This window comes from Homarus americanus, unplaced genomic scaffold (genome assembly GCF_018991925.1).
Source record: "Homarus americanus isolate GMGI-L3 unplaced genomic scaffold, GMGI_Hamer_2.0 scaffold46197, whole genome shotgun sequence".
NCBI lineage: Eukaryota > Metazoa > Arthropoda > Malacostraca > Decapoda > Nephropidae > Homarus > Homarus americanus.
The window spans coordinates 5,411,016-5,432,907 of NW_024723050.1; the positions used below are offsets into that span (position 1 = coordinate 5,411,016).

At 37.1% G+C, this 21,892-nt stretch overlaps 1 protein-coding gene across 8 annotated transcripts in view; it reads left to right on the forward strand.

The window, feature by feature from the left end:
• The window catches only part of LOC121863303 (AMP deaminase 2-like), a 176,902-nt gene that overhangs the window by 49,035 nt on the left and 105,975 nt on the right, over window positions 1-21,892 (forward strand). For 4 of the 8 annotated variants that reach the window (XM_042361911.1, XM_042361918.1, XM_042361919.1 and 1 more), the window contains exons 3-5: window positions 198-336; window positions 1,663-1,686; window positions 10,781-10,807. In XM_042361911.1, coding sequence (XP_042217845.1) covers window positions 198-336; window positions 1,663-1,686; window positions 10,781-10,807 — 190 coding nt within the window. The remainder of the gene's footprint in view (window positions 1-197; window positions 337-1,662; window positions 1,687-10,780; window positions 10,808-21,892) is intronic. The other 4 variants (XM_042361913.1, XM_042361914.1, XM_042361915.1 and 1 more) reach the window with 3 other exon arrangements.

The window sequence follows — 21,892 nt, forward strand, 5'->3', positions numbered from 1 at the left end:
ATAACAGCTTTGTCTAAGGTTAATGGCAGCTTTATACAAAGTGCATTTTAATGGCAGCTTTATACAAAGTTGATGAAGCTTTATACAAAGTTAGTGACTATCATAATTGCCACTTAATTATTTTTAGCATTAATACTAAAAGAGATCCAGTTAAAGCACAGTACGGTATTGGGAGTATTAATGTTTTTATTCCTTAGGGCTGTTGAAAGGGCACCCAGATATGAACCATCAGAAACTGCTGTAGATGAGGAAGATGAAAAAGGATTTGACATGGATGAGATGGACTATGTGCCTCATTATCAACGGGTCTTCATTAGTGGCGAGGAAACGACTAGAGTAAGTACTGACAAAGGCCCATCCACAATTACAAACTAACTTGTATTTGAGGAGTCACTTGAAATGTTCTTCAGAATTTAGATTGTAAATGTGCACTCAATGCATCCTTATTTTCTTTCCAGTACAGATGCTTACCTGCTGGTCAGTATTTTCTGTTAGATTAGAAGTTACCCCATGCCTTCATTATTCATGGATACTCACTAGTTTATGGTAAATATGCACAGTACACACATATATGGGAAAATCAATCTGAGCATGAATATGAAATTGGAGGCATAGTAGATGTAACATAGGGAGAATGGGTAAGATAAGGCTATACTATACAGTAGTTATATACCCTAGACAGTGGAACACGAGTAAAATTATGGCCAATATCGGCAATAGGGGCATCATATATTTATCTCGTGCTGTAAATGTTATATTTTTATCTTTTTTTTACACTTCATCAAATTACCATACTTAGTGTTAACTTGATGATTAATTGCCTTAGGCCATCCATTTCAGATACTCTTATCTTCACCACTCACCAAGGCACTAACATGACATACTGTACATACAATTTTAATCTACTTTTTTTTAAGATGTTAGATGTAGAATTGTAGATTTCATTTATAATTTAAGAATAAAGATACTGTAGCTCTCCCTACTCTGTTTATTCTTACAGTATATTTTATACACTACTGTATATAAAAAATTAACTGAATTAACTCTCTTTAGGATTTTTGTAACAGGTGAACTGCAAATTTGTTTTCTTTAGCATCAGTACTTGCACTGTATACTATTTTTACCTACCATAAGATAAACTTTGTATTACACTATGTGTATGCTGTGTAACACCTAAACCCAGATGGCAGAGAGAGACTATTCATGTTTCATAGTGGTACTATTTGATGCTAACAAGTCCAGTACAGTACAGTATACCTGTACTGTACATTATACCTATACTGTACTATGTCTTTTGCCTTCATCCTGGAAATAAAGAAGGTACTGTAGGCAGCTATAGTAAGGTGTGATGTTGGTGCTAACTTTGTGTTAAGTGTTGATAATACACAAATGGTGCCTGAATTTCAGTGAATAATTATAACAGTATAGGTCTTTTTTAACAAATATCTCCTGGAAGTGTTTACAGGCTTAGATATACTGTATAACAATTTTTTCACATTCATATCTCTTTTGAGTAATATATTTGTCATAAAAAATAAGGGAAAATATTTGTACCATAAAGTTCAACAGTGTGGTTACATACGGGTGAGAAAGAAGATATTAGGATTAACCAACAAGGTAATGTAATCTTGGCTTTCATCCTCCTCTTATATGCCATCTCAGGATAAACAAGAACCTAAGGGCAAGGTAAGACATGTGATCTGCTTGAGTTTTGTGCTACATGCCAGTCCATGTACAATAAGTTCTTGTTGTTTGTCAGTCTTTTGTATCTTTGCTCTCATTTTGTTTTAAGTCTTGTGTATGTAGTAGGCTGGATACCTTCACTCTTAGATATACTGTCATGATGGTGTAATTGTTTTCTCCGTCCCTGAAATTTCATGTTGTGGACTAATGTCGATCCACTTGGTGATTTGTGTATTATTCCGACAGGTACTAAGTTTATGGTTAAGACCCAGGAGACCCTCAACAAGTGTGACTGGCACCAATGCATGAATTAGTTATGTTTTTCTGTCACAACAACATCTATGAAAGGATCTTTAGAAGCAATAGCCACCATTTAAATTAGAAGACAATGATATATGAAGTGATCATCAGAACTGTGTCTGCACCTCTCACCAAAGTCAGCCATATAGAAAGTATGAAGACTAAATTTATTCTAATAAGAATACATTATTAGAATAAATTTAGTCTTCATGACATCATGATGTGAAGACTATTTACATTTGCAAATAAGCCAATTATGGATCCGTGGTGTGTCAAGGAAACTGATTTCACAGTCAAATAACTCGATTATCTTTTAAATTGTTTTTATATTTTATTGTATTTTTTGTTCAGTAGGTGGGATGGTGAGTGCAGGAAATGCTTTAGTTAACTTCTTCCTGTTATTAGGGTGGTGGTTCTCAAATGTGGCCAAAACTTGTTCACCAATACGTACTGTATATGTTTCTTTCAATCACCTGCACCATCACAGCTTGAGACTCGGGGACATCATGTCTTTTTTGTTTGTTTTTTTAACTGGAATTAGCCCACCTGAGCACAGGTCAAACGACTGACAATGGGCCGGGGAGAACAGAAAGAAATTGAAAATAGAGAAGAAAAAGTTATACTGTATTAATCTACACCACGAAGATCCCGGAAAACTGGCTTTTTAAAGTGAGACAGATTGTATAAGTATGGAAAAACAGAAGAAAGCAGAGCATTCCACTGTTTGGCTGTGTGAGGAAAGGAGGAGGTACTATAACGGGTTATTCTCGTGTGACCGACATCCACAGAGAAATGGTAGGCACCGTGGGCAAGACGAGTGTTACGAGCCCACAGCTTTGCCGGCGGTACACAGGATGCCAAATCCACTGAACATTGCCCGTTAAAGTACCTGTAAAAGAGAGAGAGTGAAGCAACATTGCGGCGAAGAGAAAGGGAAGAGATTGTTGACTAAAGGAGGAGAGTTAATAAGACGAAATGCCTTTGATTCCACCCTATCTAATAGTTGGACAGAAGAAGAACCACCCCAGAAATGAGAGCAGTACTCCAAGTTCGGACGAATGAATCTCTTATATACTTGGAGCAACTGCTCAGGAGTGAAGTAGCTACGGCATCTGTACAGCATTCTCAACTTTCGGGAGGCAGCTTTAGTTATATTAAGGATGTGTGATTTCCAGGACATATTGGAGGAAATGGTGATAGCGTCCTGAAATGTAATTGGTGGAGGTCGTCTCCTTCACAAAGTGTAATTAGTAATTATTGAGTTTTATTACTATTGAACTTGAACAAGTTTGTACCTCCCCATTCAGAGATGCTGCACAGACCCGCATTGATAGAAATAATGATATCAGTTCTAGAAACAGATCTAGTTTGATAGTTAGGAGGAAGGGGAAAATGTGAAGAAGAGTGAAGAGTAGAATCATCAGCGTAAGAATGGATAGAATTAGTTGTAGTGTGAAATAAATCATTGATAAAAAAGAAGGAAGAGAGTAGGTGAAAGAACAGAACCCTGTGGGATGCCACTACTGGTAGAGAATGAGCGAGAGATCGATCCCTCGACAGCAACTGTCATGGATCGGTTCTCAAGGAAGCTAGAGATGAGAAAACAAAGTAGGGGAGAGAAACCAAAAGAGGGAAGTTTAGATAGCAAAGACTTGTGCCATACCCTGTCAAATGCTTTGGAGATGTCGAGGTACGACGAAAAGTTTCCCATAATCCCTAAGAGAGGATGACCAAAGATGGGTGCAATAGGAGAGCAGATCACCAGTAGATCTCGCCTGGTAGAGCCATACTGGTGATCCTACCAAAAGAGAAAGGCGTTCGAGGTGACGGTGAAAATGGGAGTTCAAGATAGTTTAAAAGTTTCAAAAATCTTAGAGAGGGATGAAGTTAGGGCAATGGGGCGATAGTTAGAGGGATTTGAATGGTCGCCGTTCTTCAGGATGGGCTGAACCAAGGCATGCTTCCAAGAAGAAGGAAAAGTTTGGGTTTTGAGGCAGAGGCAAAAGAGGAGAGCAAGCACAGAGGCCAGAACTTCAGCACACTCCCTCAGAACACGAGGGGGAATTCCGTCCAGTCCATGCGCCTTACTCACATCCAACCTGGTTAACACACTGGCAACCCTGCGAGTGGAGATTATAGGAAAGTGCATAGGTTCAGTAGGAGGTGCAGGGGTAGGAGGGGTAGAGTAGGAATTGTCTAAGGTGGAATTAGAGGAGAATAAGGTGCCAAAGAGGTTGGCTTTGTCAAGGGGAGAGTTGGCTATAGAGTTATCGGGTCGGAAGAGGGGAGGAAAAGAAGTACTGCAGAAGTTGTTACAAATGTTTTTAGTTAAGGACCAAAAGGATTTACTCGAGGAAGAATTAGTCAGGACAGCGGTCTTTCTTTTTATAAAATTCCTCTTGGCCCTACGAAGAATAGCCTTACAATAATTCCTAGAAGTAATGAAAGAGGTGTGGGTAAAAGGAGATGAAGATAGTTTCATAGCTCGATATGTCCCATCTCTCACCCTGCAAGCAAGAGAGCAGGAGCATCAAACCATGATTGTAATGTGAAAGTTTGATCTTTTGGGGAAACTTTTCGTGTCCAGTCTCAAAGAGGTGCTGAGCCATCTGCTTCACAAGTCATATTTGATGCCCAGCTTAACACTGGAGAATTATGTGGTGTTTGGGGACTGTATAAGGTTATTTATCCTTGTACAATACTTTTTTATTTACAGATGAGTTAACTCTTATAATGGGGTGTGTATCACATTACCTGGTGGGGAATTTATAATCTTCTCCTCCACCTCTTAATTTCTAAATGACTTCAAATACACGAGTCACCTAGTAAATGGGCATTAGACTATAAATGAAGGATTGTCCATAGAATCCCATTTTATGGCTGAACCTGGAACCAGGCAACTGGGATATCCTTCTTCATCCAATAGGTAGCATGGAAGTCCGCTGGGATTGAGTGCGTTGTTGCCTATAATTGCAGTATGGCTATCCTAGCTGACAGGCACAGAGCTCACATGTAAATGTGACTTATGACGCATTGTCTTCTACTTTATTTGGTGTCATTTCTGTCTGAAGATTCATTTCAGGGCTTAGTTGTGGTAGGAAGGCAAAATTGATCTATGAATTAGTCCCACCCAGTAATGTCAATGGTCTCGTGGGTTCCACAAGTGTACACAGTACAGTATTTTGTTAATTTAGTTCTCACCGACATATATACTGTAGTTGATGTATCGATGCATCTAAGTGGCATCTGGAATTTTAATGAACATTCAACAAGAACTCACAATGATTTTCACCAAATTACTGTATAATTTTTCACTACCTTCTTACATTCATTGGTACAACAGTACAGTATATACATCTCTACAGTGTGAAATACTGAGTCATCACTATAAACTGAGTCATTACCATATACCAAGTCATCGCCAAATTCACCATCACCATATACTCAACCATTAACATACTATTAACCATTACCATGTACTGTACTGTATTGTACTCACCTATGAGCAGTCCTGTACTCAGAACCTAAAATATAAAATCTGTTCGGTTTCCTATAATAGTCTAAGTCATAGAGTAGCCAGTACAGTGCAGTATCGAATTTAAGAAATGGAGTACAAGTACCTGCCAGTATCATACTGTATATTTAAGGAATGTAAACTTAAGTACATAATGTATTATGCATTGATGCTTTACTGAGTACTGTATCGTAATGTCACTGTACATACCTTTCTTGTTGTGTTTTTTTTACGTAATTGTTTTGCTGAGTACAGGACAATACCCACAACTGTACCATTTAACAAGTTACCTAAATATGGATGTAATTTGCTATCATGCTCTTAAGCTGTTTCATTACACCCCGTGTTTTAACATGAAGCATGATTTTACATCTGAACATTTTACCTGAAGCATGAGAGAATATCACTGAATGTTTTATATGACGCATGAGAGTACAGTACATCACTGAATGTTTTATATGAAGCATGAGAGTACATCAATAGGCACTATCAGTCAATTTCTTGGCTGTAACAATAAAGGCGTGATTACCCATGATACACTAATGAGTCACCAGGTGTATTGTTTACAATACTCTGATTTAAAGGTAAATTACACCTCAGATGTCATGACTTATTGGCTGCATGTTGTTTGTGTTGACCTGAATTAACATTAGGTCTAAGTGGCTTTGTTTTCTAATTGTTCACTCATTTCAAGGTCCAACCTAACCTTTCGACTAGCTGTCTTTCATTGCATTTTCCTTGCTTCTGGTAAGACATTTAACATTGTGGACAAAAGTAAGTGTACTTAATTAATACTATGACATTAGTATTTTTTAGAACTTTATCATAAATGATAGCAAAATGTGAAGACATACACAGGTAGCATGCAATTTCAGTTAGATTTTCAGTTTGATATTGATAAGCATGTGAAAAGAGGACTTAGCTTTTAAATGGTGGCCAACATCAATTGATGTTTCATGTTCCTTGTGTTCTAGTTTTAGCACATATGGGGGCGGATTAGGGAATCTTTACCTGCCGTTCATGTGTGAGTGTGTGTTAAGCGTGAAATACATGTGTGTGTAGGCCTGTTGCTGATATGAAGGAATTTATCATGGCTTACTCTTAATATTGAAGTGGTGGTAAATATGTTGCCATTACTAGAGTTTTATTGGCTTGTGCCCTTCAGCCACATGCCTCTCATAGTACAAGACCCAATTATGTCAGCCAGGATTAATCTGCTGATCCATTTTGGCTAAAAGTTGCCCTTCTCTCCCCATCACTCCTATTGTGCCTAAAAGAGTAGATCAGATGCAATAGTTATCCCCCGTGGACAGGAAATACATTACAGCTATATCTTCCCATTCGGAACTCTGAACCAATTTTAGGCTATGCCATTTTTCCAGTTAGGTTTAGGGGGAAGTCTAATGGTGATTGTAGATGATGACACAGAAAGGTAATTGTTAACTAATACCATTGTGAGTGTTAGAGAATAATGAAATAAGTTAATGAAATAAGTAGGGATACTGGTACAGTAGTAAAATAATTGCATTAATACAGCACAGTAGAACTTTGCCATTCGCGATTTCGACGATTCGCGGTAAGCGGATGGTGGCTAGCTTACGAGTTTTTTCCCACAGTGCAACGAGTCACCCCACGCGCCCACAGTGTCTCCTCTCCCTCTGTTCGCGCTCAACCATTGCATGTGACGCAGCATCTCGTGTTGTACTCTCAAAACTTTAGTGTTTATGTGTGAAATGACCCCTAAAAGACTGCCTAGTGTCAATGCTAGTGATGCTAGTGGAGTGAAATGTAAGAGGCAGAACTCATTGATGACCCTGACAAAGAAAATTGAATTATTAGACAAGTTAAAAGAGAGGATGAGTGCTGCCGCGGCTGGTCGGTTGTTTGGTATAGGTACACAGTAGTGCACTAAGGTAGTATAAGTTGCTATTTGCTGTTTTGCCTATTTGTGCCATTCCTTGGAACTTAACCCCCGTGAATAACAAGGGTTGACTGTATAGCATATTTTCATTATTATACTTAGGACAAAATTAAAAAAAAAAAAAAACACTGTAATGCCTGTATTGCAGTTTTTGTATGTACAGTACTGTACATGTAAATTGAAGCATGGGACAAAAAATTATATTTATAATTTTGAATTTTCATAAACCGAACTTTCATGAATTGGGGACTGCCTATATTCACAAATTGCTAAATGTATACCTTTTCCCGATTCATGATGCATCAACTTTTAGTATTCTTGAGTTTGTGAGCCCAACATTTAACCCTGACATCACCTGTCCTGCCACCAAAATCATTGGGGAAGTTGCACAGATGTTGATCTCTGCTTTGTCCGTACAGTGTGGTGAACCCACCCTGTGCACCCGCTCTGTCCATCCTTCTCATTGCAGTTTCTGAATTGCAAACACCTTGCTAAATTTTTCATCTTGCCATCATGTATATGTGTTATGTACGTACTGTATTATTGTGTGCCCTCAATCATGGCCTCTAAGCATAAGGTGAGTGGGGAAGACGAGTCTACTGGAAGAAAGTGATGAGTTTGAGCAAAAAAGTGAATGTGTTAGACAGGCTGGCTACAGGTGTGTGAGTGCATCTGTAGTGGGCAGGTCTTTTGAAGTGAATGAATCCAATGTCCTATAAGGAAAATTAAAAAAAATATCAGGGAAAGTGTTTGACAAACCCTTCTAACACCACCAAATCATCATCAATGTACTGTACAGTAAGTAAAAAATGTCCCATTCTGAGAAATTCATGTATTTGTGTATTGGTCATAAAAATTTGCCATTTCTCACGTATGTTCATGTTTTTAAGGAATGGAAGAATAATGGTAGCCAAACATAATATCAACAGTGTGAAAGTTCTCATAAGTCTGTTTTTCAAATCTTTGATTGTGGGCTTTTTGAGTTGAAATGTCATTCAAGTGCCTTGATCTGTCTTTAGTTTTTCAACTTGGTAATATTTACGGCATTCAGAAAAAATGGCACTGGAAAAAATGGCATGGGAAAAAATGGCACGGGAAAAAATGGCACAGCAAATGTCACTTCAAACTCACGAACCACAAATGAGCTAATGAGCTACGGCGTGCATAGGTTAGGTTAGGTTATAAAATTTTAGCGAAAGCATGTCAGTAAAAATTAATGTGCCATTTTTTCCTAGTCTGATGATTATGCCTTATTTTTCCGGTGCCATATTTTCCTATTGCCACTTTTTCCTGTGCCATTTTTTCCTGTGCCATTTTTTCTTGTGCCATTTTTTTCTGTGCCATTTTTTCCTGTCATTTTTTCCTGTGACATTTTCTCCTCTGCCATTTTTTCCAACATTCATTATTTACTGATGTGATAAAGATGTGTTTATGTGTAGTCTTGAAGCAAAGTGTGGCAACTGTGTGGTAGTGTGTTAACTGTGCCCTAGTGGCTGCAGAGAGTGAATGTGTGCTCTTCACTCTGACCCAGGAACCTGACCCCTCTTTCCCATCAAACCAAGATATCCACATCTGTGAATTCAGTATTCATGAGGTTTTATTCCTTGAAGTGATGATTTATTGGTATGGATGGATGAATCTGACCTTGGTTGTTGGTTACTTTATACCAAGGAGGGTCAAATGAGGGTCTTCCACCTTATCATAAATAAAATTATGCTTCCTCTTCTTTTCCTCTTTAGGAAAGAGAACCAATTCCTGGAAGAATCATTTAATTTGTTTGTACAACATGTCAGCTTTTGTCTGTAATAAAAAACAGGGATCATCTGAGTCTTAATGCTTGTGGGATATCATCAAAGATTATTTTCATGCTACAGCAAAGTTTTGTGCTGTATCATTGCAAAGTATATTGCCAGGACATTGAAAATTTGAGCAGATTTCCACTGATAAGATGTTACAGTCTTAATGAAGTTTAGATGATGAGTCCATTTCCTGGATTCTTTACCTTCACCTTTACCTGAGGACAGTGCACATGGAGTAGATGCTTTCTCTATGAATTGGGATTTTTGGGAGTAGATATGTATTTTACAGTATTGTACCTACCTTTACCGGTCTACTCCAGATTATATTTAGGGAAGCTTCAGATTCACATACCTAATTATATTCCTAATAGCTCCTTTCTGACCTAACAGGTATAGGTATCCTATTGTGATTGGGGTTTATCTAAAGCCTCTCCATAGTCCAACCCTTGTTTTGCTTCATATATTAAATAGGTACAGTTGGCTATCCTTATTTTCTCTTTCATAATCTTTCTCTTTGGATATTCTAGGGTTGTCTCCCTAGTCTCTTAGATGGTGTATGTTAGTTTTAGGTTTAGTGATGGTTTAGTGGGGTTATTGGCAGTGATGTCAAACTGTCTTGTTCCTTTTTCTGCTACTACTTTAAATGGTGGATTGACTTAGAAACAAAGATGGCAGAGCCCAGCTTGGGCATAAAGTGTGCAGATTAGATAGACATGACTAATAAACCACCTTCCTCCAGAAGACAAGTGCTGCACCTTAGCTCCTCCTGTTAAGGTGATGGGTGTGATGAGAGGGCAGTGTGATTGTTTTACTCAAAATGACTTAACAGATTAACCCTGGCTGATATAATAATTGATTGTGTGAAGACATGGAACCCCTTAGAAAGAAGATTGTATTGAGCAGACTGCCTGGCAGGGGTTTTTGCAAAACCTCAGAATTTCAGGATCAATTCCCCATTTATGATTGCAATGAATTATCAACTACTAATTTCTGTTTGGCAGTTAATAATACTTTCAGTATGTAAAGCAGTGGGACTGACTAGGTGGCCGCAATTATATTCATTATACAGTAGTGGTAAATGAGAAACCAAACGATCCTGTGATATCTCATGCGCGATCAGTTGCCATTGGGTAGTAAGCAAGTCATTATGTATTTGCTGAGCATTCTGAAATGTTTAACAAGTGATGATTTTATTAACTGCTGGGAGGTATTTGTTTATGGCTTGTTAGAAATAGATCACTGATATAAGACTAATATGGTATAGTTACTTTGTAATTAGACATCATCAGAATAATAAACTGTTTGTCATGAAATCCGAGAAATTTTTTTTTCAGTCATTTGTTTCTATATGATGAACAGACCTGCCTATATGTACCTAACCCACCTCATGTCACATTAAATTACCAAGTAACTAGACAGTGAAATCCAAACCTTTTATGTCTGTGTTTTCTTTCTGTAATAATTTCTTTTTCACCATAACCAACATATAAAGCCTTGGGAAGCAATTTTTCTTTATAATTGACAAAAAACCGTCATCTGAAACCCTTTTAATTTTCTTTACAGTACATCCTTGACAACTTGATCACCAATGTAAGTCAGCCACGTTACTGTTCTCATGGTAGCTTGTTCTTCCTCTCCACCCACTCATAATAATGCCTGGCCCTCATCCCTAAAAGTACTGTCTCGAACTTTTCCCCGCATCCCTGACTGTACCAGCCCCCCCCCCACCCCCCAACACACTGGTCCCCTCTTAATATTTCCTAAACCCACTGCCATTAGTACCAACTTCCCCTCCTCCCATTCCTTCCCTTCCTGTAGTACCAACCCCACCCCTCCTCCACCCCAAGTAGTACCAACCTCATCCTTCCCCCACCTCTTGTAGTACCTACCCCACCCTTCCTCCACCTCCTGCATACTACTTCCAGCCCAAACATTGCCTGATTTTTCCCAATAGTGCTTAAACACACCTTTAACACTGCCCAACCTTACCCTTTCTAGGGCCATACACCACCCATAGGAAAATCCGACCCCGAGACTGAACTAATAATTTTGCCTGACATTTATCAACTCTCTTACTCCTAGTATTGTCTGACTCCACCTCTGATATTGTTTGACCTTATTCCAAACATTGTTAGGCTCCAACCCTAATACTGTCTTATGACCCTACATTGCCAAACCCAACTTCAGTGACCTATCATATCCTGACCACACCCCCAGCAACACCTAACACCACCCAACACTAACCATGATACCATCACTTCAACAATGCATACAGCATCACCCCTTCACACCGGTCAACATAAAGTCGCCTTGACCATTTTCACCAGACCCACCCGTAAGTCTGTAACAGGACCTAATATCTTTCTGAACACCATCCATCACTACTTATGACACTACCTTACACCATTTTTAACATCTCTCGAACAGTTACATTTCTAATATCAGTTAATGAACCTCATATTGCTTCATATAACCCTAGTCACTCTTCAACTAATGCATGCCTCTCAGCTGTTTAATTTCATCGGTTAATTTTATCGTTTGCATAATATGAGGTGCAGATGCATAGAAAATTATTTTGAAGTGAAACTGGGAGAGAAAAAGGGGTTGAATTCAGAGAACCATGTCTTCTTTCTCCATACGAGCCAATTGATGACAGTAAAACTGGTAGAGAAAATGGTACAGTACGGTAATACTTTGAAGACAATCAAACCAAATATACTGACACATACTTAACTTGGGTTATGCAAAACTGTATATACATCAGGTTCAGTTGGGTTGGTTTGACTTATCTAAGGACAAATTGACAATACAGTACAGGTATATCATATTTACTGTATAACCCAATAAGGACTGTGTCCTTTGGTAGCTTAAGTAAATGACAACTTGTTTGTCTCTCAGTTGTGCACTCAACAATATTTCTGTGTATTTCTGCTTCATACAATGTGAAATATGTAAATGATGTTAAATTGACAAACCCAGAGGCAAGCCTAAGTCAAAGATTGACCATCCTAACCCTAATCTGTAATTATGAAAGATATTTTGTGCATCATTATTAGTGAAGCGGTATAATATATATGTGGCACATATGGGCAGTAGAGAGCTGAAGCTGAGGTGTTTGTCTGCTAGTACAGTACTGTAGCTTATTAACAACTAACAACAAAACAGGTTACCAGTGAATAGACACTTAGGCTACAATATATATTTCAGTAAAATATGTATGTAAACTGTGTATATTTTTGGGTAGAGCAAATAATAGTGATCATATTTATTGTTCCCTAGTATGATAGTTTGTCCATCATTCTGTTAAGTGTACCAACATATTGTGGATTATTGTTAATCTTGTAACTAGGATTATTTCTTAAAAGGTCATATCAGGAGGTCAGAGTTGGCATGATGCTACAGTGGTCCCTCGGTTAACGAACACAATTCGTTCCAGAAGGTCGTTCGTTAACTGAAAATTTTCTTAACCGAAACCGTTGTTTCTATGGGATTTTGGGTAATTGGTTCCAGCTCACTGAAAATTACATATAAACTAAAAATAAATGCAGTAAAGCACACTTACTTTGAGGCGTGCATGTAGAAGGCTCCTGGTTGATGATGATGATGATTATGGGAATTAGAATGGGGGTGGAGGAGAAGGGAGAAGAGAAGGCAGTGGGGGTGGAAGAGAAGTCACCCCATGCTGCCATTTCACCCATAAAATTTTAGTTCACTTGGTGTAATTTAAGATTATTTTCTTTAAATCAACACTGCATTGCATTATATATTGTCAATATGTAAAACAAACTTCAGAATGACCAATAATTGTACTGTAAAAACGTAAAAATAGTTTATGTTCAAGAGAGTCTCAAGCAAGAAGCTTCCTCCACTGAGCAGGGACACACACTGACGCCATTTTGGGTGTGTTGAGTGGCTGTTTGGCGTGCTAAAAACTAGTTCCCTGGCGTGCTAAAAACTAGTTCCCTGTACTTCAATTATGTTAAATAATTGTTAAAATGACTAAAACCTTTAATATAAGACTTGGAAAATTATTGAATAGTACAACCTTCTTGATATTTACTCAAATGGTAACGAATTTAAGCCCTAAAACCGATTACTGTATTGGCGGACTAATACTACAGCTGGTGAGCAGGCAAACATATGTTGGGAAAAATTTAAGGAATTCGTTAACAAATTTCGTTAACCGAGGGAACTGGTGTATGTATATATATATATATATATATATATATATATATATATATATATATATATATATATATATATATATATATATATATATATATATATATATATATATATATATATATATATATATATGTATGTATGTATGTATGTATGTATGTATGTATATATATATATATATATATATATATATATATATATATATATATATATATATATATATATATATATATATATATATATATATATATATATATATATATATATATATATATATATATATATATATATATATATATATATATATATATATATATATATATATATACACACACACACACAGTCAGCCCTTAACATACACGGATTTGTAAATACGCGGATTGCCGCTTGAGGAATATACTGTACATTCAAATCGTGCGCGACACCACACACTGCACACCGCTCGCCACACCACACGCCACACCACACACACATAGCCCGCCACGCCACCCTGCGTTTCCGCGCTCCCTCAGTCAGTCAGTCTCGCTGTAACCACGCTTGTGTTGACATCAGCTACAAGAAATAACGCTGGAGAATCTGGGGGAGATGACCAGGTATATTGAAGCACTGAAAAACCTGGCCTGTGGTATGGACCCCTCCATGGTGCGTGCCCTGAAATTCATGCGAGGGATGGATGACTTTTTGCTCCATACAAAAACATCATGGAAGAAATGAAAAAGAGACAACAACTCCCTATCATCATGTTCTTTGATCGCCGAAGGAGAGATACAACACCATCCATCACTGGCAGCAGTTAGGAAGCAGCTGAACCCACCGTCGCCCCCACTTCACCACCAGCTATGGAAACGAGTGATGATGACCCCGATGACCCCCCCTCCTGTCGCCGAGGATAGGTACGGTACAGTAAAGTGAAATTTTTATCTCTCTTTTTTATAGCTTTTCTTGCCATGTTTATTGTTTGTAAAAATGCACAGCACAGTACAGTTCAGTACTGTACATAGGAAGTGGAGGTACAGTTATTCACAAAACATTTGTGTTTGTTGTCGGCAGTAGTGATGATGTGGAGGCGTAAGGATAAAGCGGGGACGAGTGGTGACGCTCTGGAGGCGGGAGCAGGGACGAGTGGAGATGCCAGCCAGTACATTATTAATTGTTTTTATAGCTCTTTTTGCATTTTAATATTAAATAAAGTGTTTGTAAATATATACATAGTGTTTTTCTTTACTTAAATAAGGACATGGGGGGCCAGGGGTGTTTTTAGGGGGGCAGCAAAAATACGCAGATTCTTAACATTCACGGGTATCTCTATTACCTAACCCCCGCGTATGTTAAGGGCCGACTGTATACAGTATATATATACAGCTCCTCCCTGACTTACGATGGGGTTAGGGACCCAAATCCAGGCCATAAGTCGAAATGGTCGTAAGTCGAAAATGTTTAAATAATACATAGAAAATCTAAAATGGTTCTCTTTTTCTTCTCAGCACCACAAAACTCTCACTTTTAAGCATGCCAGCCATTTTAAAGTGAATTACAAACGAAAAATTTTTCTGTGTACTGACGTTGGGACTCGAAAATATGTAATTTGACAAAATTTTGATACGACTGAAGCAGGTCGTAAGTGCAAGTGTAATTGTACGTGTGTGTAATTGTGTAAAGGAGATGTTTTCAGTGTGTTATTGGGCCTAAAAATTTGTCTCATGCCAACTTTGAGCCCTTGAAGGTAGACATGTAAAAAAATTCAGGTGTCTTGGAGAAATATACATCTCTGCAGCATGCTCATGTACTCACTATAAAGGTCTTCTTTCTGCACGTACACATACAGGCCCCATAAAGAGTATTGTGCCAACTTTGAACCCCTGAAATGATCCCTTAATGATTGAATTATTGCTCTTCAGGTATGTAGAGCTTGGATTTTCAGTTTTGTTTAAAATGCATGCAGTGGACAACTGGGCATGCCAAATTAGGAAACTATGATATTGTATTAAAATAAAATGTACAGTACTGTACTGTACGAACAGTATCCTGGAGGGGTTACAGATTATATGAGAGGTTATCAGGAAAAGGCAGATATTGTTTATCAGTTATTTTATATAACTGTATTTGTCACTGTCATAGTGGAAAGCAGTTATAAATTTTTTTAATAGGTGTGAGTTTACATTTACAGTTCATGATATGTTAATGATTGCAGAAGAGCAGAAAAATTATCACAATACAGTACACTACTGTATTTGGAATTATAAAATACTTTCATGTTACTGTATATTGATAGGTAAGGCTAAGAAAATACAATAATATTTTGTATGGTCCAAGTAAGTGAAGGGATTAAAGGATAAAAACATAAAAGGAGGATTATTTCAGAATTCTTTAATCCAGAAAAATACTATGAAGAAGAAAAAAAATTAACAAGTGTGTAGACTTTACAAGATAGATTATTAGTTTCTTATGGTTGATGGTCAGTGGAGGCCCATAATAGTGTCATGTTTTTGTACCCAGTGGCTGGCTCAGGTGGAGTCAGCAAGCCTACAGGTTAAAAACCCAGGGTTTTCAAAACTCATACATGTGACTAGAACTGATTGAAATATTAGCATGTGCTTTCTTCTTGTACTCGGGTATCTAAAATATTCTTGATGGATAAAGCAGTTACCACTAAAGGCTGAAGGCAATGAGTCTAATCCATAGTTACTATCTAACATGTACAGTACAGTATTTCACCAACATCAAGATGTGCCCATTCACAGAAGATATGTAATAACATGAAGAGTGACTTTAGTAACTGACATTTTTCAGTACTGGGAAAGGTGGAGAATGGAGGTTTATTTAGTTTCCAGTATTTGCTTTCCTAAACTTACTCTAGGGGACTCCTATTAATTAGTACATGAAAAGGGTTAGAAATTAATAGTGTGAAAATAAGGTGTACACTACATACTGATGTACTATATGAATAGATGTGGAAAATATTTCCACATCCATCTCCTATATCTTTGTAATCCAATCCCTCAAGCCAATTTTTCTGGTTATCAACTTTGAGTGAGACAGTGGCTACAGTCTTGCATAAGACACCTCCCACCACTGTCTTAAAATTAAACTTTTTATGCTTTTCCTACCTCATGCCCATTGTAGGCCAACATGTTTCCTCATTGTTTCATTGAAATGTCTCTTTCTTACTCTCTGTTCATCCCTCTGTCTGTCCCCATAGCCAGCCATCATATATAGTATACACATATTGTGTGTAAACAATATACAGTACTCTACTATACAGTACCTCTCTCTGTCATGCTCGTTACACGCATCAGTTTTGTAAATACTGTACTGTTCAGTACAGTATTATCCTTCACCACTCACTTTCTCATTTAAATTTTCTAAATGCATTAACATCCTTTAACCTTCAACATGAAATTGTATTGCATTCCTTGTTTGAACAAGAATTTTTTTAATGATCAACTGTTTCCTTAATTTGTTCCCATACAGAAGCAGATAAGTTGTCACAAGTGTCTATGGCATGATTAGGTATTTCCATGAAAATTTTCCTTTTTTTTTTCCATCTTAAACTCCTGCATAAATTTTCTTATATTTCATTAGCATGCCACAAGAGGCTCGAGTTTTATGTAATGGGTATGAAGAGAACTACTGTATACAGTATTAGTGACACAAGCATGAAGTACGTACACTGTAAATAATGGACATAACTAGAGTGATGCAAGAGAACAAATTGTAGACAAATACTGTATGTGCATCAGTGTAAAAGTCCAGCTAAAAATTGATTTGCAGTTTAATTAATTTATTTATGACCTAGCAATTGCCTCTAATGACTCATTTACAGATAGTTGAACAATGGTAAGTCTGCTGGTTCAAAACCCATGTTAATCCTCAACATTAGTGGGTGGGACATACAGTAACTTGTTAATTAGTGATGTCTTACCATCATACAATAGTTTTCAAAAAGAGATTTTTAGATCTAACATTCACCAATTAAGGTTGAAGACAATGAGTTGAACCAGTGCACTGGAGCAATCATTTCTTGGTCACTACTCTGGTCCAGCTATTCTTCCAAGCCAAACAGATGCCTCCCCATTTGTGTTTGTCTCCTGTTTGGAGCTAAGTGCACTTCCCTTAATCTTTGTAGCACGTTTGAATTTTTTATTGGGGCTGTAGCCACACAATTCTGTAGGTTAGTACTCTATCAGCAAAAGGCATTTTTAACTTTGTTATTATTATGTTGATTTTATAGAAGTGAGTCTCCTGAACCAAAACATAGATCATAAATTAAATTTCATTATGTGACTGAACCTGGATCAGGTAACTTGGCTAACTTTCCATCTCAATAGATAATGCTGAAGTGAGCTGGAATTGATGATTGACCTTGAAGAATTGCAGCGTCCTCTGACTAGTGTGACTCTCACACTTGTTGCCTTCAATATTAATTGAGGACTACTGTGTCAAAGGTTCTCTTTTTTTAGATACCAGTATTTGTTTGTAGTGGGAAAAGTATGACTAATTACCGAATTAATTCCTTCCCATAACATCAAGGGCTTACATGGGTTTTCAACCCTCACACTTAGTCGGTACATTCATGAATCACTCTATCAAGGCTCAGTCATGAAATAGGATTGCAGAATCAATCGACCAATATCAACTTAATAAACAACACTTAACACTTTCTTCCATGTGTGTGTGTGTGTGTGTGTGTGCATGCATGCGTGCGTGCATGAAGGTAGGTGATATGGGGAGATATTAAAAAGATAAAAAAAAAATCCGAGAGAGTAGTTGGGAAGATAGACTACCGGGTAGCAACAAGTAGAAACCTTTTTCAAGGAAGATGTGTTGCAGGGAGAATGGATCTATATCACTGATGAATTACATATAGCAGATAGAAGTAATGTTAAACCAGGATCTCTGTTATGCCAGGAAAATACGGCTCCTACTACATATAGCACTATGTATGCAACGTTAGTCACAGTGTGACCCAATATAATATGAGTGACAGAATCAGTTCAGGCAACTTTGTTTTGCAGAATCATATTTTCACCCTAAATTAATAATGTTTTTCTTTTCCATCATATATGCCATGTTAGACTTGATGATGTTCAAAAGTGACAAGAATCAATTTTGCTTTGAAGGACAAGAGACAGTAATACGTGTATGCTGTTTTGGTGCATAGTGGACACAGTGAAAAGCATACATAGTATATGATGTTGGCTATGATTCATTGTTAGTAAAGTCTTTACTTGTTTGGCTATTAATCTTTATAGTGATGTACAGTACAGTACTCCCTTAAAGCTTGCTTGGGTTAGGTAAAATGGACCCTGTGAGAAAGCAATATCCGGGAGTTTTTCATGCCAGTCCCAGGAGTGTGCAAAATACATACAGTTGTACCCCACTTAACGCGGTCAATTGAACCCAGAGGGTCCCGCGTTAAGTGAAAACCGCGTTAAGTGAATAACAGAACATATGGGATTAATTCCAATAGAACCCAGCCCGACCCCCAAACTCCACTTTTTGACGACAAATAACTATGTTGTAGTAAAAATAACATCTTAATTTTATGATGGTACATGCACACAATTAATACTTAAGAGAAATAGAGAAATACAGTCGCCAAGTTAATGTCCATTCAAATAATGGACTCAACTCCCTCCCCCTCTTCTCACACTACACTCACTGGCTCTTCCCTCTGAGAAATTTTTGGGGGAAAACCAGGTATAGTAATAAATAATTCCTCAAACTAAAGTTAGGATAATATAATTGACATTGCTGGATTCCTTGTAAGACCAGGAATATTTTGAATATAAATGTCATATATTTTTCACAAAAGATAACATAATTACCTAGAGAACAATTTTTATCTAAAAATTGTATGTTTAATGCAAAATATATGTTGTTTATATTCAAAATGATCACCAAATTATAAGAATTCCAGCAATGTAAATTATATTCTGGCCGGATAATTTGTATGAATTTTATGAGCTAAAACAAATATCTACAGTTAATAAAAAAAAAAAAATATTCTTCAACACTATCTGTCAATCAAAGTACCCCACCTTGCCTCCCCCCCTCTTCCAACCGCGCGGTCAGTCCCAACCCTCCCTCCACCCCCCACCAATCCTCCATTCAAGAGTTTTTAACATTTAGTATTAAATAATACCTCAGATTAAAGTTAGGATAATATAATTGACATTGCTGGATTCCTTGTAAGACCAGGAATATTTTGAATATAAATGTCATATATTTTGGACAAAAGATAACATAATTACCTAGAGAACAATTTTTATCTAAAAATTGTATGTTTAATGCAAAATATATGTTGTTTATATTCAAAATGATCACCAAATTATAAGAATTCCAGCAATGTAAATTATATTCTGACCGGGTAATTTGTATGAATTTTATGAGCTAAAACAAATATCTTCAGTTAAAAAAAAAAATAATTCTTCACCGGGTAACAGATGGTCGGTCGGTCGGTCCCTCCCTCCCCCCCACCCCCCACCCCCCACCAACCGTCCCAAGGAGATGTGTGGGATAACCACTAAATTTTAATAAATAATACCTCAAACTAAAGTTAGGATAATATAATTGACATTGCTGGATTCCTTGTAAGACCAGGAATATTTTGAATATAAATGTCATATATTTTGGACAAAAGATAACATAATTACCTAGAGAACAATTTTTATCTAAAAATTGTATGTTTAATGCAAAATATATGTTGTTTATATTCAAAATGATCACCAAATTATAAGAATTCCAGCAATGTAAATTATATTCTGGCTGGGTAATTTGTATGAATTTTATGAGCTAAAACAGGCAGTCAGGCAGGGTGGCGGGTGGGGGGTGGTGCGAATCTAAAAATAGCTCTCGAGCCGGACACTCACCGCGTTGCTGTGGAAAAATCCGCGTTAAGTGAAAGTTCAGCTTTGGCAAGGCACCGCGTATATGCGAAAACGCGTTAAGTGAAAGCGCGTTAAGCGGGGTAATACTGTACATAAATAGCTATACTCGTATGTACATGGATAACAACATTATGTATGCATAAGACAATATAATAAATTTGAAATAACATAAATAAATAAACATAAACATAAAGTAACACTGGATGGACACTGGTCCACATAGTGATAGTTAGCTGTGGTAGTGATAATGCAGAGACAATACAGTACCTCTGAAACGTCAGCTGATCTGGTGCACAGGATGTAAACAATCCCTGTACTGGACAGTTCCTAGTGAACATGCCCAGTACCGAAAAGTATTTGTAATGTGTATACCGTAGGCACCTATACATATAATTATATCCTTTTGTATTAAATTAGGTAATTTTATTAATAATACCAACAAATGTTTGATAATAGGTCCATAAAGTGATAGTGAGTTGTGGTAGTGAGAAACGTGAGAGCATATAGCCAGTGACTTGACTTTGCCAGTACAGTAGGCTATTAGATCTGCAATAATTATTTTTTCCAAAATACTGTACACCTTGCTAATTATAGGGTGCATTTTATGACCTGGGAAATATGGTGCTCTGTACTGTCCTGTAGTGTTGACTCCTCTTGATCCCTGGCACACAGCCTCAGATTTATTTTATTTATTTTCTATGGCAATCCGTGTGTTTCTGAAGAACGCAAGCTTTAAAATTGCGAGCTTTAAAACTGCGAGCTTTAAGAGAATCCTGTACGTAACTTAAAACAAAAAATTCTCTATCACCTCTGCCCAGTGTTATATGTAGTTAAAACTAGCTAATGGTCTGTCATTACATTATATGCAGTACTATAATGTAAGCTTAACATGACTACAGTAACAGTGTTTACACAGGGTTGATCATCAAGATCGCATTTGCATAAGTAATTTATCTATAATTTGTCATAATTTTAAATGTAATCTTTTGTGTATCCTATCATGATGTTCTTTTAGTGTTATTTTGTATACATTTCTTGTTCTAATATATTTACTTTTGTTTTGGAATCTTTTAATTTAACCCATTGGCTGCAGGAGATTACCCTAAGCTGAGTAAAATCATTTGGTGGTAGCCAGAATAAAATAGCAAGTGCAGGAATTGCAGCGAAAGGGTTAATATAATATCCAGTAATACAGGTTGTACCTCTCTAGTCCGGCATTCTGTGGTCCGGAAACTCCGGTGGTCCGGAACGATTTTAGTTTGTCCAATAGGTAGATAGGCAGCTTTTTTTTTCTTTTTTTTTTTTTGTTTACTTATCTGAATTATTATTATTATTACAGGAGTATTAAATTTTTGCCCCTCAGGCCCTAATGTGGGTCAGTGACCTATTCCCGGGTGGGCTAATCCCCTTAAAAAAAAAAAGCCGCGGGAAATTAAGGTTTGTTTACATCCGGCAGTTCGGCTGCTCTCTCTCTCTCTCTCTCTGCTTGTCTATACAGAGTACAACATTTAACCCTTCAATATATATGAGCAGTAAATAAGTGTTGCTTTCATATTCTTATGTAGAGTAATGACGATATATTTTCACATGTGCGCACTTACAT